General features: G+C 36.7%; 1 protein-coding gene across 1 annotated transcript in view; it reads left to right on the top strand.

The window, feature by feature from the left end:
- The window catches only part of mdga2a (MAM domain containing glycosylphosphatidylinositol anchor 2a), a 228554-nt gene extending 215554 nt beyond the window's left edge, over positions 1-13000 (top strand). Inside the window, exons 14-17 of the mRNA XM_056476965.1 lie at positions 2461-2625; positions 6966-7096; positions 7261-7363; positions 10847-13000. Coding sequence (XP_056332940.1) covers positions 2461-2625; positions 6966-7096; positions 7261-7363; positions 10847-10935 — 488 coding nt within the window. The 3' untranslated portion in view covers positions 10936-13000. The remainder of the gene's footprint in view (positions 1-2460; positions 2626-6965; positions 7097-7260; positions 7364-10846) is intronic.
- Positions 13001-17753: the final 4753 nt, after the last annotated feature.

Genomic DNA, 17753 nt, shown 5'->3' with positions numbered 1-17753 from the left:
GACCTGATATGTAAGTAACACAAAAAACCTTTTGAAAGGATATGGAAAATGTGAATTGAAAAATCGTTTGCCCTGTGCTAAGGAGTCACTGAGGCCTTATTGATTATTTTTGGTGAGTACAAAGGTTATTGGAGGTGCATTGAGGCTTGGAGAACTTATAGCCTCAACATTTAACATGTTGTCACTATCAGATTTGAAGTGCTGTGTGAACTTGATCATACACTATTTTAGGTACTGGACTAAATTCTCTGGACTTTTATATGTACTGGGTATAATACCATTTAAAAGTTTCGGTTCAGTATCATTGATTGATTGAATATTTTCATCTCTGTCAAATGATTAATCACAACCAAAGGATATATGTAAATATTTTTGTTTGTATATTTTGTATTTTATGTATTGTATTCATGTGTACTTATAGACAATTTTAGTTCCTGCTTGTCGTCAAACAATTTCAGAACTGTAACAAGAGATGATTTAATGTTTCTGAATTCTTGAAAGCTTTGGAAATTAAAAATCTAAAACCGGAAATATATTAGAACAATTGTTATTGTTTACATCCCTCAAAATGGTCTATATATACTTAATACATTTACTTATAAATAAATTTAAAGGTGTCATATACTGCGTTGATTCAAGAAGATAAATTGGTCTCTGATATCTACATAGTACCTATGTGGCTTAGGTCAGCTCAACCATTCTTTAAAATTAGTTTTGCATCCTGACAAGCTGTAAACAGATAACTGGTGGAGTCAATTTCCAAAATAAGAGTTTAATTATGAAATAAGAGTCCTACATGCATGGTAAGTTTAATATAAACTTAGATAAACAAAGAATAAAGGAGGAAAATTATCAATTTTGTAATCTCACGAGGAAACGTTGTGGCCAATCAAATTCAGCCTGGGGCATGCATATTAATGATCTGTATTACTGTGGCAGGACACGACTAAGTTTATTGCATAGAACAAGGAGGCAGACAGAACTCGGGTATAATTTGAAGGGGAGTGTGCAGTCAAACAATAGACTATCCCATTTCAGACATCCTTTCAGAAAAGCATATCTGCTTTAAACTGGATTTATACTTCAGCCTGACTCTGCACCAGCCTCCTCTGACTGAGAGTGCACAGCCACCAGTTTTGAAAAGCATTTCCATTACTCGCATATCCACCACAGGTAGCCTGTACTCCCGAATGTATACTCTCGCTGCTTGGATGAACCAGGGATTTCTGCCTAATACATTTCATTTGCGAGTCTGTGCGCGCAGCATGTGCACCCTCAGACAGAACAGGCACACTGGCGATGAGTGACAGTCTTTAAAGGGCATTCAACTTTTAAATGACAGACGTCGAATTGAGTTTTTATCTATGTAACACTTTTTTTCAGACAGAGAAATGTTAAAGCTAATTTTATGACATAAAGATGAGAAATACATTTTTGTATGTTACGTTTTTTATTGTTATCTCACTCTTTTAGTATAGAAAATATAAATGTGAGATTGTGGAATTGAGATTTACATTGATCAGGAGCAGTCAGGTCAGGAAGAAAACAAAAAGTGAATAAAAACTGGTGACCGGTAAACAGTCCCGCGCAGAGCTCTAATCCTGTGTGCAGCATATCAGTCTGTGTTCTTGCTGCCGAATTTCTGATGACTCGGCTGCTCGTGCAGGTTTGGCTGTGATAGAATGTGACCAAAAATACATACAAATGTTGAGGATGTGCTAATGAATGGCCCCTTGACCAACTTAACAATCTGTATTGTGTTCTGATAGGCATATATTTCACCAGGGTTTTACACTTGTGGGATTTATGAGAACGAGGAAACAATGGTGTTTCAGGCTCATGGTAGGGCTGATATGTACTGAATTTATAATTTGACTATGCCCATGTACAGTATACCCAGATTTTTTTTATATGGCACCTTTAAATATACTAGTTGTATAATATAAGTGTGGGTTGTTATTTTGATTGATTTGATTTTGCATTATTGATCGTGATTAATCATTTGACAGGCCGATTTTTCAGTCAGTGCTTTTATTCAGAACTAAAACTGCATTGAAAGACATTTATTATTCTATTTCAAAATAAGCACTATTCTTTTGAACTGTCTGTTCTTCAAAGAAACATGAAATAATTTATCAAAGTTTGAATCACTCTGATCATCAGTAATGTTTCTATTAGAGCAAATAAGCTTATTAGAATAATTTCTGAAGGATCATTTGACACTGAAGACTGGATTGAATTGCTGCTAAAAAGTGAAAGAATCACAGAAACCACATTTTAAAAAAATATTAGCTTAAATAAAATAAATATATATATATATATATATATATATATATATATATATATATATAATAATACTAATAATAATAATAATTCACCAAATTCCTGTTTTTATGTACAAAAATCTTTTAAACAGAAGCACATAAAGTGATTGGTTGATCTTACTGTATTTGCGCACAGGTTTCTACATGTACATTGAGACCTCACGACCACGTCTGGAGGGAGACAAGGCTCGTCTGTTGACCCCATCTTTCAATGTTGCTCCGAAAAATCCCTACGGAAATGTGGCCAGCAACCCAACATACTGCTTCAGCTTCTACTACCACATGTACGGGAAACATATAGGTAGGTTATAATGGGATCGGCTTCTGTGAATGATTGCAAATGACTGGTTTTAATTAGTGCTGATGTGCAGGTAACTTTAGCCTCTATAACAGCAGTGTTCTGGACTTCACTATTCAAATGAGAGCTGGATGAGCTAGTCAGACTGAAACACAAGCAGACTAAGGCAGATACAAGCTCAGTGTTCTCGCTTTCAGGGCTTTAAGATTAAATGTAAACTGTTTTCCGGTTAGATGCATATAAAATATGAACACATGGACAAATTACTTACATAAATGACTAGATTTATGAGATATGGGTATTGAGTCAAATGTAATATTTGATTGTTCTATAAAGGTCTCAATATCTCTTCTAAATTATTTTCATTTGTTGTGTGTATTTTCAAATATTGATTTGAAATAATAAACAAATAACTTTTATTATTATTACTTATAAATAATAATAATTATATTTCTGGAGACAATAGCTATGTTTCCACCCAAAGATGTGAATTAAATTTATGTGCATAACTGGATTATCGCATAAAAGATGTGCGAATAAAGCAGAGTTTCCATCCAAGTTGTCAAAGAGAACAAAATCGTCACTTCATGATTAACTGACGCCAAATATCAACAGTAAAGAGGAGAATTTGCTGCGGTAGAGAAGCTGCGTCAATTTTTTTACTATTTAATAAATGCCTCAGAAGACTATTCCGACACACAATGAACGCGTGGTGGCATTTGAAGACATCTGACGCGGAGCACAGACGCTCTTGACAATTCTGGAGGTTATTAATAATATAATAACACTAATACTGAAATAGTTATGGTGTTTTAGGACCAAAACAACATTTCAGATGTTTTACAGTGTGGTCAGCCTGCTGGTTTGTCCATTCGCACACATTTTTATCATCACATGATCTCTTCATCACATGATTTTTAATGCACATACTGGAATTTGTTTGGTAAGTGTTTCCATCGTAGTTTATGCACATCTTTTCTTATCAAATAAAAAGTTTGTCCTACTCATTTATGTGCATTTGTTTTTATGCGCATTATTAAAATATATGCGCATCTTGCCATTTCCATCAACCGTTTTTTATGCGGATATGCAAAATGCTCATAAAAATAGGTGGATGGAAACGTAGCTACTGAAAAGTGGTCTCTTAATGTTTTTTTTACATATATGTACAGCCAAGCCTGAAATTTTTCATGCCCCTGGCAAATTCTGACTTAAATTTACTTTTATTCAACCAGCAATATTTTATTGCCCGGAAATGACACAGGCTTATCCCAAAAGACAAAAAGTTGATGTTCAAGAGGCATCATTATGGACAAAAATAATTCCACTTTTTATTCAAAGGTAAATAAAAGCTGGGCAGTTAGAATTTGCCAGGGTTATGAATAATTTGGGCTTGACCGTATATATACACAAACTCCATACATACTCTGAGATACATACTTCATACATACTTAGAGAGAAATGGAACTCCACATTTGTCCTTTAACATGCTACTCTGAACATTGCAGTGTACATTTTGGCCTTTTCAGTGATGGAAAATCTCTCTATTGAAGGTTTCTAGTGCACAGTAAGTGCTGTAAATGGTTTAGAGCAATAACTCAATTTGTGCTGTATGGATACATTTGTGCAGTTCCTTTTTTGATGCTCACTTTCTGCTGTTGCGTTTGAGCTGGACCGGTTGCACTTCTGCGGCAGCGATGACCTCTGCGGCCCCACAGACAAGCTTGTAACTGCAATTTTCTGCTTCACAAAGCTGTGTGCTTTTAGAATTGAAAGTGTGAGGCTAATTCCAACTCACCAGGGTGTTCTCTTCCTGGCTTTTGACTCGTGATTTCATCGGCTGTCTGGGGTTAAAAATCCATGTGCCCAACTAGATCTTCTGTCTGGCTGCACAGTAAAGAACCCAGTCAACATGCTAAGATGAATGTTTTGATATTAAAACCTAGCCGAGTGGTTTTAAGAGTGCTCTGAAATCAATTTATGTGCAAGCTGTGCTAGCCTACATTCAAGTGGCCTTTGACTTATACTGACACCTGGTGGTGTGGATGTAGCAACATGCAAATACTGCATTTTCAGGTGTCTCTATCTGTTTGCTAAGTCATGATGTATGGAATATTGATTCCGGGTCCAAGCCGCTACTCATTTGAATTAAGAAAATATTTGTTTGTAACCATATCTCACATTAAAGTGCATTTTATATGAAGTCATAATGAGCACAACAGTCTCTGGACTTGCTGCATCACAAACATCAATATTTTATTCATTCATTCGTTTTCTTTTCGACTTATTTCCTTTATTAATCTGGGGTCGCCACAGCGGAATGAACCGCCAACTTATCCAGCACATGTTTTACGCAGCGGATGCCCTTCCATCTGCAACCCATCAACTGGGAAACATCCACACACTCCCATTCACACACATACACTACGGACAATTTAGCCTACCCAATTCGCCTCATTGAAGGGCACATTCAAAGGCTTATCTCAAAATGGTGCTAACCAATGAGCCCACCTGTCGTAAAATAAAACTTATTAAAGTTGTAATGTGATTAAAGCCAGGTTGGGAGTAAGATCCAATTTCCAGGTTAAAACCCCTTTGCATGCACACAAATCTGTTCTGTGGTCAGGCATTGGAAATACTAACGAATGCCAATGGATACAGACTGAACAAGCTACCATTTAAACTGAGCAGTAACTTTAAAGAAGAAAGGCTCCAATTTAAAGTTCTAACTGCAATAAATGCCACTTTTATGGCACAAGAGCCTCTGATACGATCATGGATGTTGTTCTTATAACAATTTAAAATACTTTCAGATTCAAAATACTGCCTCAGCCATATCACCCTGCAGCCCAAGACTGGTTACTCACTGAAGCTAAGCAGGGCTGAGCCTGGTAATTAGGTTGGTAGCATGGGAAAATTAGGTTGCTGTTTAAAGTGGTGTTAATGAGGCCAGCTCAACCTGCAATCTGTGTGAGTCCTAATGCCCCAGTAAAGTAAAGAGACGTTAGACCGAGGTCCTGACTCTCTGTGGGCATTAAAAATCCCATGGCACTTCTCGTAAAGAGTAGGGGTGTAACCCCGGTGTCCTGGCCAAATTCCCTCCAAATACCTATCATGGCCTTCCAATCATCCCCATCCACCGATTTGCTGTATCACTGTCTCCTCAGTCCACCAATAGTTGGTTTGTGGTGAGCACACTGGCGTCGTTGTCTTGTGGCTGCCGTCGCATCATCCAAGTGGATGCTGCACACCGATGGTGGAGTGGAGAGACCCCCATCATGATTGTGAAGCACTTTGGGTGTATGGCCATACACAATAAATCCGCTATATAAATACACACATTACATTACATAGATAAGTGATAAGAGTTAGGCATGGTTTGAAATTGTAAAATAACTACTTTTGTTTGTACATTCACACAATAATAATAAAACACTGTACCTTTGTAAAATGAAGAAAACAAGAAGTATGCACTTTCAGCCCATTAGTTTTTCTGTCATCGTAAAAAAAACTCTTCTGTTATGTTTTTAAATATAGGTTAAATGATTCTACTCAAGAGTTAAATGAATAAAAAAAAATAAAGTAATTCATTCAAGTTTATCATTTTACATCAAATCTTTAATAAATGGAAGAACTCGAGATGTTATTGCTTTTTACTTGAAAAAATCCATATGCAATCACATTACATAACTTTGCTATTGTGAAGCTTGAATTTAGAATTTTTTGTTCATTAAATAATTTGTATCTTTAATAGAATACATTTTTAAAGTAACCCGCAAGCCTGGATTAAAGTTGTCATCTTATTTTCAAAAGTAGGCTAGTATTCCTCTCGTTATGCGTAAAATATTTTAATGAGATGGAAAAAATACACCATTAAGAATAACAAGATAGCAACACTTTTTCTTGTTTGTTTGTTGTTTTAATGTTCTGCTCTGGTTAGCTTTTTCTCTAGAAAGCTAATCTTTACATTAATAGTATCACATCTCTGTAGCTCTAGTGTCATTGTCTGCTCATTTGCAAGGAAATGGAACTTACCATTTGGCCCAGTCCCAGACATCTGAGAGAGTAATACAGATTTTCTTTCTACTCTTCCTTTCATCAGTGTAAAATTAGAGTGTCGCAATTACGTGCCGAATATATAACAACAGGCAGATTGTGTTGTGAACAGTTTTATGATTGATTTTCACTGGCGATGGAGATGAGATGAGGTCTCTTCAAGGTCACTGAACCCTGCAGTTGCTATGTAACGCAGAAGGAAGTTCAAAGGACATTATGTAGTTAACTGGCCATATTGCGTCTAATGACTCCTACTGACATTGAGTGCATCTGCCTTTTTTTCCAAGGAACGTTAAATGTGTATTTGAGGCAGAAGAGTCAGACAGGTCAGGATACATCAGTGTGGACCCTGAGTGGAAACCAAGGAGACCGATGGAGGCAAGCCAGAGTCAACATCAACCCCACATCCTCTTTCCAGGTTCCTCTTTCTCTATTAATAATAATAAAATCATTTCATGCAACAAAAACAACATGAGTATTATTGTCCTAATATATATAGTATATATATTTGCATTCAGAATGATAAACAAAATGAAATTAAATGCTTTCTTTATGGCTCTTTTCTCTGCCTTATGAATGTAGATTGTTATGGAGGGAATACGTGGTTCTGGCATTGAAGGGGACATTGCAGTAGATGATGTGACCATAGAGGAAGGAGAGTGTCGAGATCCTCCACCCAGTAGTAGTGAGTGTTTTGGAAAAGTTTATATTTTAAGCAGTAATTAAAATGTATTGCTAACGGTATGCTGTTTGAATGGAGCCTAAATGGAATGAGTAAATATAATTTATTGGTTATTATTACATGATGGATGCAGCATTTTTAAGTCACTATTGACTTCTTTTTGAAATATTTCACAAATTATGTTAAACAGAGCAAGGAATTTTTCACAGTATTTTCTATAATATTTTTTTCTTCTGCAGAAAGTCTTTATTGGCCTATTTTGGCTAGAGTTTTTAATGTTTTTTAAGAGTTCACAATTAGATTTTACTTGACGCTATTAGCTGGTTTGACATGCTGTCCTGGGAGAGAACCCTTTGCTCATAGATAATTGAGCCCAGGGCTCCCTCCAGGGGCCTCTTGTATCAACGCTGCGTACACCAGATTTCACAGTCACGTTTGGATTTACTAACGATGAAATTAATGTGAGATTGTGCGTTGGTCCTCGCCAACTGCATGTCTGGCATTCGTGTATTTTTTGTGTGTGTTTGTTTTTTTCCATTGGCGACTCTTAGAGGCAATTATGTTAAATTGCACACTACAAAGTATCTTTGAGCCGTGGAATGCCAGCTGTATGGGATGGGATCATTCCCATGTCTAGCAGGTATACTGTATAAGGTTTCCATACCTTGCAGTTGACCAGCCAAACATTAAAGCGCAATTTGCAGCGATCGCCGGTTTTCCCAATGTAATTGGAGCGATCGACTGCACGCACATTGCTATAAAGGCACCATCTGAAGACGAATTTGCTTACGTGAATCGCATTATCTAAACTCTCTATTTTTAAAATCTATTTTTTTTTCTTTTGTTATTAATTCCGAAGGACAAACATCTCCGGTCTACCTCTGATAGGAGCACCTCCAATTCACTTTCTGTGAAGTTTCTTGCTTGCTTTTGACATTGCTTTTTCATTTGGTTTTGCCAAAGTGGAGTCATTACCATATTTATAATTCAATTTCAATTCACCTTTATTTGTATAGCGCTTATACAATGTAGATTGTGTCAAAGCAGCTTCACATAAAAGGTAACAGTAAATAGGAACAGTGTAGTTAAGTTTGTAGTGTTTAAGTTCAGTTCAGTTTAGCTCAGTTCAGTGTGGTTTAATAATCACTACTGAGAGTCCAAATACTGAAGAGCAAATACTGAAGAGCAAATCCAACGATGCGCAGCTCTACAGATCCCGAACCATGCAAGCCAGGGGGAGGAGGCAGGGAGGGGTTTTGCGCTCGTGCACGTGAGCTCAGTTTTGTACAAAGAGAATATGCGTGGAATTCCGCTTACGCAGTGTTTCATACTTCTGATTTGTTTACTGCGTACGCACATTGATAGCTTTTTTCGTATGCAATGTTGTAGTATTAATTCAACCCAAGTCTTTGTACATGAGGCCCCAGGTCTATTAGCATGTAAGAGGGTCAGAGATCAGGTAGGTTTCGAGATAGCTTGTATCAATCTGATTAGATTATTGTTGATTACGGATGAGAGACCAGCCGTGATCAATCATATCACATGCTCCTCTCGAAATTGGTTTAAAAACTTCACTTAAAAAACATTTTAAGACATTTTTAATTTTAAACCATTAAGCATTTTTTTTCAATTGTCTACAGAACCATCGTTAAACAATGACTTGACTAAATAACTTACCTAGTTATCCTAATTAACCTAGTTAAGACTTTAAATTGCACTTTAAGCTAAATACTAGTATCTTCAAAATATCTAGTAAAATATTATGTACTGTCATAATGACAAAGATAAAATAAATCTTCTCTCCGTTAAACAGTAATTAAGGAACAAATATACGGGGAACTATATACAGTTGAAGTCAGAATTATTAGCCCCCCTTTGAATTTTTTTTTCTTTTTAAATATTTCGCAATTGATGTCTAAAAGATTCAGGACATTTTCACAGTATGTCTGATAAAAAAAAATTCTCGAGAAAGTCTTATTTGTTTTATTTTGGCTATAATGAAAGCAGTTTTTAATTTTTTAAAAACCATTTAAGGTCAAAATTATTAGCCCCTTTAAGAATTTTTTTTTCAATAGTCTACAGAACAAACCATCGTTATACAATAACTTGCCAAAATACCCTAACCTGCCTAGTTAACCTAATTAACCTAGTTAAGCCTTTAAATGTCACTTTAAGCTGTATAAAAGTATCCTGAAAAACATCTAGTAAATTTTACTGTCATCATGGCAAAGATAAAATGAGTTATTAAAACTATTATGTTTAGAAATGTCTTGAAAAATGTTCTCTCTGTTAAACAGAAATTAGGGAAAAAATAAACAGGGGGGCTACAGTAGAAAAATTCAGGGGGCTAATAATTCTGACTTCAACTGTATATATTAGGGCTGTACAGTACATCTTTTCAGTATCGATATCACAATGTGTGTGTCTGCAATAGTCACATCGCAGGATCTGCAATGTTGAGCTGGCATTATAGTTAATCAACAGTTGAGAATACATGAGATTTGTGGACTCGCTGTGAAGCATAACTGTCAAAAATGTCAAAGTTTATTATTTGCATGTGTTTTAAAGGCATTTCAAGAGAGCTTACAGCATTCAGGCACATAAATGTACAACACTTGTAACTTTAATGAAGAATAATTTTACTGAATTACTTTAATGACGACTAAACAGTGTTATTTTACACTTCATAATTCAGCTTCTGTACCTGAAAACAGTTTGACTGTCTTTCTTTTACTTTTTTCTTTGCTTTACTGTAATTATTCTTGCTTGCTATTTGTTTGTTATTTTTATACACGATTTTCACCCTTACAAACTTGCCCTGATCAATCAAAGTGAATGATTTCTTTCCATATAGAGCTATTCAAGCCATTTTCTCAAATTGTATACATTCTGCAATATATATATATATCTTACAATTCTCTAGTGAATAATACAAGAACTAAAAAGGAGCAGCAGTGATTTGAGATTAAAAAGTAGATTTTATAGCATGAGTTTCTTTGCTGGCTCTTTTTATCAAATTAATTTTAATCAAAGTATTCATTTCCTGAAAAAAAATTGACACCAGTCTTTGAACAGTATATATTAAAGCTGTTTATGAATACTTTTTATGCCCAAATAAACAAATGAGTCACAAGAGCACACAGTTGTGGTAGTTTTCTATTTTTTGTGTGTGCGTAGGATCTAGGCGATCATGACCATATCATCTCGGCTTTCATTTATCTTGTCCATAACAAGATAATTCACCAGCTTGAATGGCTGTGTTCATGACTCACAGCAAACGTTTACAATTCATTTTTTGCTATCTTTTTGCATTAAAGCAAAGCACGCTGCAAAAAAAGATGTTCTAGAGATACAGACCGTAGACAAACCTCATTAAACTTCAATAAGACAGAGGACTTGTTAATCTCTGAATTATTTACACAGAAGTGAGAAATGAATATTTGTTCACATCCGTAACTGCATTTGTTCTTGTCTTTATTCCCGCAGATATAAGATCCCTGGCTTCTCCCCCTGAAGTGCATATATGGCAGCTCGCTCTCACTTTACTTTTGGTCTTGGTAGGCCTCCGCAGGTGACCTCATCACACCGAGGTGGAACCAACTTTGGCATTCATAGGAATTTTGGCTGACTCGGACTGCCTGAACACTACAACCAAAGATTCATCCCGTCGACACAAAAGGAACGTAGGTTTTAGATCAGTGCGAATGAAGAGGAAGCCAGGGAGGGAATCTAAAGCTCACCAACACATTGACATGAGTATTACACTGGAGTCCACTCAAAATCTCCAAGAAAAGCCCATTACCGCTGTCAGTGTTGTAAAGGACAGAACAGGTGGATGGTTCCAGCAGGACGGCTTGAGAGACTTAATAGGGGAATCTTTCAAAGCACAAAGACATAACATGTATTTTCATTGCTACATGGGTTTTGCTTTGTTAAATTTCATCAGAGACCTCATTATGTCACAATACGTAATACTGAACCACATGAAGAAAGAAAAAAATCAAGAATACCAGTGATGGTAACAAAAAAGAATGATAAATGTTTTTTTGTTTGTTTGTTTTTTTAAATATGTCTGAAAATACAGGTATGTCAAATACAGTCGCGCTTTTTGTGCTCTAATGTTCGAATCGGTTTGACGTAAACATCAGGGCTCGATAAATGTGTGTTGTTTTAAAGCGTGTTTGGGGAGTGCAATCTCAGTGTAAAGATGGGGCGTTCATGTACTTGTCCTTTGTGCTGCTTTCACAAATCAAGTTTAACAGATGTGTTTCATTCTTACTTGACCTGTTTTGTTTTATTAGCTATGTTACGAAACTCATCCGAATCGCTGTATTAACGCAGCTGACAAAACAAACACCGTCTCTCACTGAGAATCGTTGAGTTGACCTTTCATTTCTGCTATTGCGAAATGTCCAACAACACGCTCTATCTGCTGTTAGCGTGGATCTGAATCCTCGACTGTGTCCACTTGCAGTTGTTTTCTTTAGGTGCGTAATGATAGCCGTCACCTTCGGACCCTGTTCGTTAAGGAACATGCTGTCTGTAATGAAATCAAGTGCCTTCAGAACCTTCTGTAAAATCATTCTACTGTGCTACTGTATCATCTATAGCATTTCCTTTTGGCACGGTTTTTGTGCGCATACGAGATGAAAGGTGAAAATCAGAGAGGCGCCATGAGAGACGAGTGCTATGTTGCAGCCCATCACTGAAGTCTTGAGTTACACATATTGTTGATAGATGATATCTTATTTTTATTTCAGCATACATCTCACCTGCTCCACATGCGACTGATATAAGGAAAACAATGGTGTTGGGACTGGACTAAAAGCACCATTGTTTCATCAGTAGGACATCTGGGAGCTATTATCACCAGGTGAAAAACAGCCAGGAGGGTCACTATGAAATCCTCCTTCGATCTGATGAGACTTCTGTGCCGCCGAAAAAAAAAGACATTTTCCGAAATCTCGAGGACTGAGAGGTATGAAAAAAAGAGAAAAAAAAGAGATGGACCTTTAGAGGACTGATGCTTTCACTGTACATGACGATCAGCCTCGATCTGGATCCATCCGTTTGGATTCGTACAAATGATATTTTATTACTCTAATGAAAATGACTGCTTTTACAAAAACTGAACTACAAACTCTGAACTACCTGAGACCATCCGTTACCTTAACCAGCTGGTTTTTGGACATGTATTGTAAAATCACTTTTCTCATTCATAACTTTCATTTCCGAGGAACAATTACGTTACTCTTATCAGTTTTGTCAGCCCATAAGTGTTGTTTCGGACAACAAATATTTATATATTTTTTGTCTTCAACATTTATTCATTTATGAAATCCCTTTGCATTACTATATTATGACATAATTTGAAGCTATAGTATGATATTATAAAGTAATATCAGATATATGAGATTATATGCAAATACACCTGGTAGGGAGGTCTATGGAAGCGGTTTCACACTTATGAATATTCAGACAAAGCACAATGTGAAATATTAATGTCAAAATTCAGAAACACGGTACCTTCAACACACAATAAGTTGTTTTTCTCAATTTTATTAAAGTTACAATCGACAGGAATAAACTACCGAATTCTTTACATAATGAAAAAAAAAGATATTTTACATCTCGGTTCAATAAAAGGCTTTCATGGTACTTTTTGTGTGTTTTCCTCTTTATAGATTGTTTCATTAGACATTTTTGTCAGTTACTTTGACATCTTGATTAAAAAAATGTATAACTCGATGCAAGAAGATTATTGTGTGGACAAGCCAAAACGTCAAACAAATGATCAGTTTTCTGATAAATAGAGAGATGGATGGATGGATGGATGGATGGATGGATGGATGGGAATGCATGGATGGACAGATAGATGGATCAGTAGAAGATGGATGGATGGGTAGTTGTTGGATGGATGGTCAAGCAGATGAAAAGATAGAGGAAAGAGACGCACAGACTGATGAATAAATAGAAAAAGATTGACGAGTAGGTAGAAGATGGATGGATGATGGATAGATGGATCAGTAGATGATGGATGCATGGATGGGTAGATGTTGGATGGATGGTCAAGCAGATGAATGGATATAGGGAAGAGACGTACAGACTGATAAATTAATAGAAACAGATTGATGGCTGGGTAGAAGTTGGATGGATGGATGGATGGATGGATGGATGAATGATGGTTGGATGGATGAATGATGAGTGGATGGATAGATGGATCAGTAGAAGATAGATGGATTGATGGATAGAAGGAAGAGACACACAGACCAGTAGATCATGGATGGATGGATGGATGATGCATGGCAATGCATGGATGGATGGATCAGTAGAAGATGGATGGATTGATGGATAGATGTTGGAGGGATGATCAAGCAGATGAATGAATAGAGAGAAGAGATGCACAGACTGATGAACGAATAGAAACAGATTGATCAAAGTTGGATGGATGGATGATGGATGAATAAACAGATTGATGGATCAGTAGAAGATAGATGGATGGGTAGATGTTGGTTGAATGGTCAAGCAGATAAGTGGATAGAGAGAAGAGACGCACAGACCGATGAATGGATAGAAACCGAGTGATGGATTGATAGAAGTTGGATGGATGGATGGATGAACGGGTAGATGTTGGATAAATAGTCGAGCAGATGGATGGTTAGAGAGAGAAAGATATATCGATGGATGGATTTTTGATAGATATACGGATGGATGGATTGATGTTGAGTGAGTGTATTTTGGATGAATTGATAAATAAATGAATTGATGGTTGTTGAATGGATAGGTAGATGGATTCTGAACAGACAACAGATACCAAAATCTCAAACAAATTATCAGTTTTCAGATGGATAGATTGATGGATGAATGGATTTTGGATAGATGCTCAACCAGATGGATGGATAGAGAGATAGTCTGATGAATGATTTTGGAAAGATGGACACATTGATGGATTGATTTTAAATGGATGGATAGACAGATTATATAATGTTGGTCACAGACTGATGCATGAATAGAATAAAGACTGATGGATGGATGGATGGATGGATGGATGGGGATGGATGGATGAGTAGATGTTGGATGGATGGTCAAGCAGATGAATAGATAGGGAGAAAAGACACACAGACTGATGGATGAATAGAAACAGATTGATTGATGGATAGGTAGACGTTGGATGGATTGAAGGATGGGGATGCATGGATAGATGGCTCAGTAGAAGATGGATGGATGGATGGATGGATGGATGGATGGATGGACAGATGGATCAGGAGAAAATGGATGGATGGATGCTGGATGGGTGGTCAAGCAGATGAATGGATTGTGGGAAGAGACGCACAGACTGATGAATAAATACAAACAGATCAATGGATATGTAGAAGTTGGATGGATGGATGGATGGACAGGTAGATGTTGGATAAATGGTCAAGCCGATGATGATAGAGAAAAAGATGTATATCAATGGATGGATTTTTGATTGATGGATGGATAGATTGATGTTGAGTGAGTGTATTTTGGGTGGATGGATAAATAGATGAATAGATAGGTGTTGCATGGATAAGTAGATGGACTTTGGACAGACAGCAGATACTGTAGATGGACGGAGAGACAGACAGATAGATGAATACATTTTGGAGTGATGATGATATAAAAAAGGAAATAATCAACAGTAAGCTGTTTGATGAAGTTATTTGCCCCTGTCCGCTTAAAATAAGTCATTTCTGAAGTCTTTATTTTTTATTTTGCTCAAGCTGGACATTCAAAGATTAAAGCAGCGCTGCATGTGTGTGTGTGCCTGCTTGTGTGTGTGAGAGAGAGCAGATACATTTAGTCACAGTGTAGAATGAAAGCTCTGAATTTTTGAATAGAGGATGTGCAGTTACAGTTCCACTAACCATCACTTAACAGAGCATTTGCCATCTTAATTATGATAAAACCCATGTGTGGTTGCGCCTTGGGCTTCAAACCCACTTTAAGCCCTAAAAAGTGTCTGCTAAATGAAGTTGGAGATAGACTGCCACTAATCCTCACAAAGACCTTCTTATTTTGTAGTTTGAGGGGTCTCTCCACAGGGGGTCTGCTGGTTGCTTCTAAAATATTCTCATCAAAAATAGATTACAGATTCGGTTTTGATCCTCATTTGATCTTCGGCCTGCTTGTGCAAAACATCAAGTTGGGATTGTAAGAATGTAAAAAGTGACATCTCTTACAGAAATGTGTTTTCAGCATTTGAATTACAGCCTTTTTTACTCATCTCCACTTCATGCACTTTTCTGGATGTTCACTTGAGGCATTTCTTTAAATATATGATTAACTTTTGCAACTCTGAGTCAACTAACTTTCACTAATGTGTTAGCAGTCTGTTGTTTGGGTCAGTAAAATGCTAACTTTTTCAGTGGTTCTGGTTCCAAAAGTATTTTCCCATTAAGTTTTCCCTTAGTAAATTCTTTTGGTAAAGCACTTAAGCCCTAAACCAAAACAACCTGCTTTGAGGAAAATCACAACATTGTATACTTGTTTGATTTGAAACAAGAAAGCATTATGGGTAATTCCAATATTAAACATTTTTTTTTCAAATATGAAGAGTTCAGATGCAAAAACCTCTAAATGCCATCTGAAATGTTCTTCTAAAATGAGCATTTTTATCAGGCTCATATGTGTAGGTTCAGTAACTTTTATGGCAAAAAAATAAGTTATTTCCAAGGTCTTTAAAGTAAAATAAATCAACATAAACAAAGGAGGCTGAAAATGTTCATTTTCCACTGAAATTTCAGATGGGACTGGTTTTTGTATCTGAACTCTTCATATGTTGAATTACATGCAGAAAAGAATTAGCAACCTCTGACCTCACAGTACATCTAGCTTTAGAACTGTAGCAGTTACTAGTAAAAATCTATTTCTCTATGGAGAGTTTTTACTGCAACTGTTGTGCTCTAGGGTGGCATGGTGGCTCAGTGGTTAGCACTGTCACTACACAACAAGAAGGTCGCTGGTTCGAGTCCAATTGGCATTTCTGTGTGGAGTTTGCATGTCTCCACCGTGTTTGCGTGGGTTTCCTCTGGGTGCTCTGGTTTCCCCCACACTCCAAAGACATGCACTATATGTGAACTGGGTTAACAAAATTGGCTGTAGTGTATGTGTGTGTGAGAATTTGAGAGTGTATGGGTGTTTCCCAGTACTGGGTTGCAGCTGAAAGGGTATCCGCTGCATAAAACATATGCTGAAATAGTTAGCTGTTCATTCCACTGATAAACCCCAGATAAATAAGGGACTAAGCCAAAGTAAAATGAATGAATGAATGAATGTTGCGCTCTTTACTCATGGAAATAAAGGTATAAAGGCTGTCACTGGAATGAGACCCTTTCGAATCTACACTTTTGTACTTAAAGGGTACATGTGGTAGCTAAATTATCCATAATATTAACCTAAAGTTATAAATAAGTACCCAACGTGTTCATATTGTACCTTAAAATGTACCTTTTGAAGGGTAGCAGCTCAGTAACAGCTCTTTATTGATGAGAGTATAATGTCTGTATTGTTAATTGATAATAAAGTTACTAAAAGTCAAGTGAATGTCTAATAGGGACTATCAAAATAAAGTGTTCCAACCTTTTTTGGCCTTTTGATTACAGTTCAACTCAACCCTTGTGTGTCCAGATACATAATCTATTAATGGGTTTACCAGAATTTCGAATCAATTGGATGGCCGAATAAATCATACAACCCTCCGGCATCCATTTGGGGATTTATCTAATCAGTTGTTTGGCTAAATAAATCCACACATACTCATGAGCTTAAAATAAAAGCAAAGGTTTTTCTATAAACAAATATTTATGTGACACTGAAAACAATGATTCAAAGATAATTCCTTGGATGTACTAAAAATAGTTTTTAAGTAAGTGCACTGTAAAAAGCGATTAGTCTAGTGTATTTAAAAAAGTGAGTAAAATTGCAAAAATTTAAGTGAAGTCAACTTAACAGTTTCAAGTTACAGTGGGTTTATTCATTCATTCATTTTTTTTTAGCTTAGTCCCTTTATTAATCCGGGGTTGCCAGAGCGGAATGAATTGCCAACTTATCCAGCATACGTTTTACGCAGCGGATAACCTTCCAGCTGCAACCCATCACTGGGAAACACCCATACACACTCATTCACACTCATACACTACGGACAATTTAGCTTACCCAATTCGCCTATACTGCATGTCTTTGCACCATGAGGGAAACCGGAGCACCCGGAGGAAACCCACGCCAACACAGAGAGAACATGCAAACTCCACACAGAAATGCCAACTGACCCAGTCAAGGCTCGAACCAGCGACTTCCTTGCTGTGCAGGTGACAGCCCTACCCACTGCACCACCACAATGCGTTTACTTACATTTTACCTAAGTAAAGTC

The sequence above is a fragment of the Danio aesculapii genome, chromosome 17 (genome assembly GCF_903798145.1).
Source record: "Danio aesculapii chromosome 17, fDanAes4.1, whole genome shotgun sequence".
Classification (NCBI taxonomy): Eukaryota; Metazoa; Chordata; class Actinopteri; order Cypriniformes; family Danionidae; genus Danio; species Danio aesculapii.
This window is presented reverse-complemented; position numbering and strand designations above follow the sequence as displayed.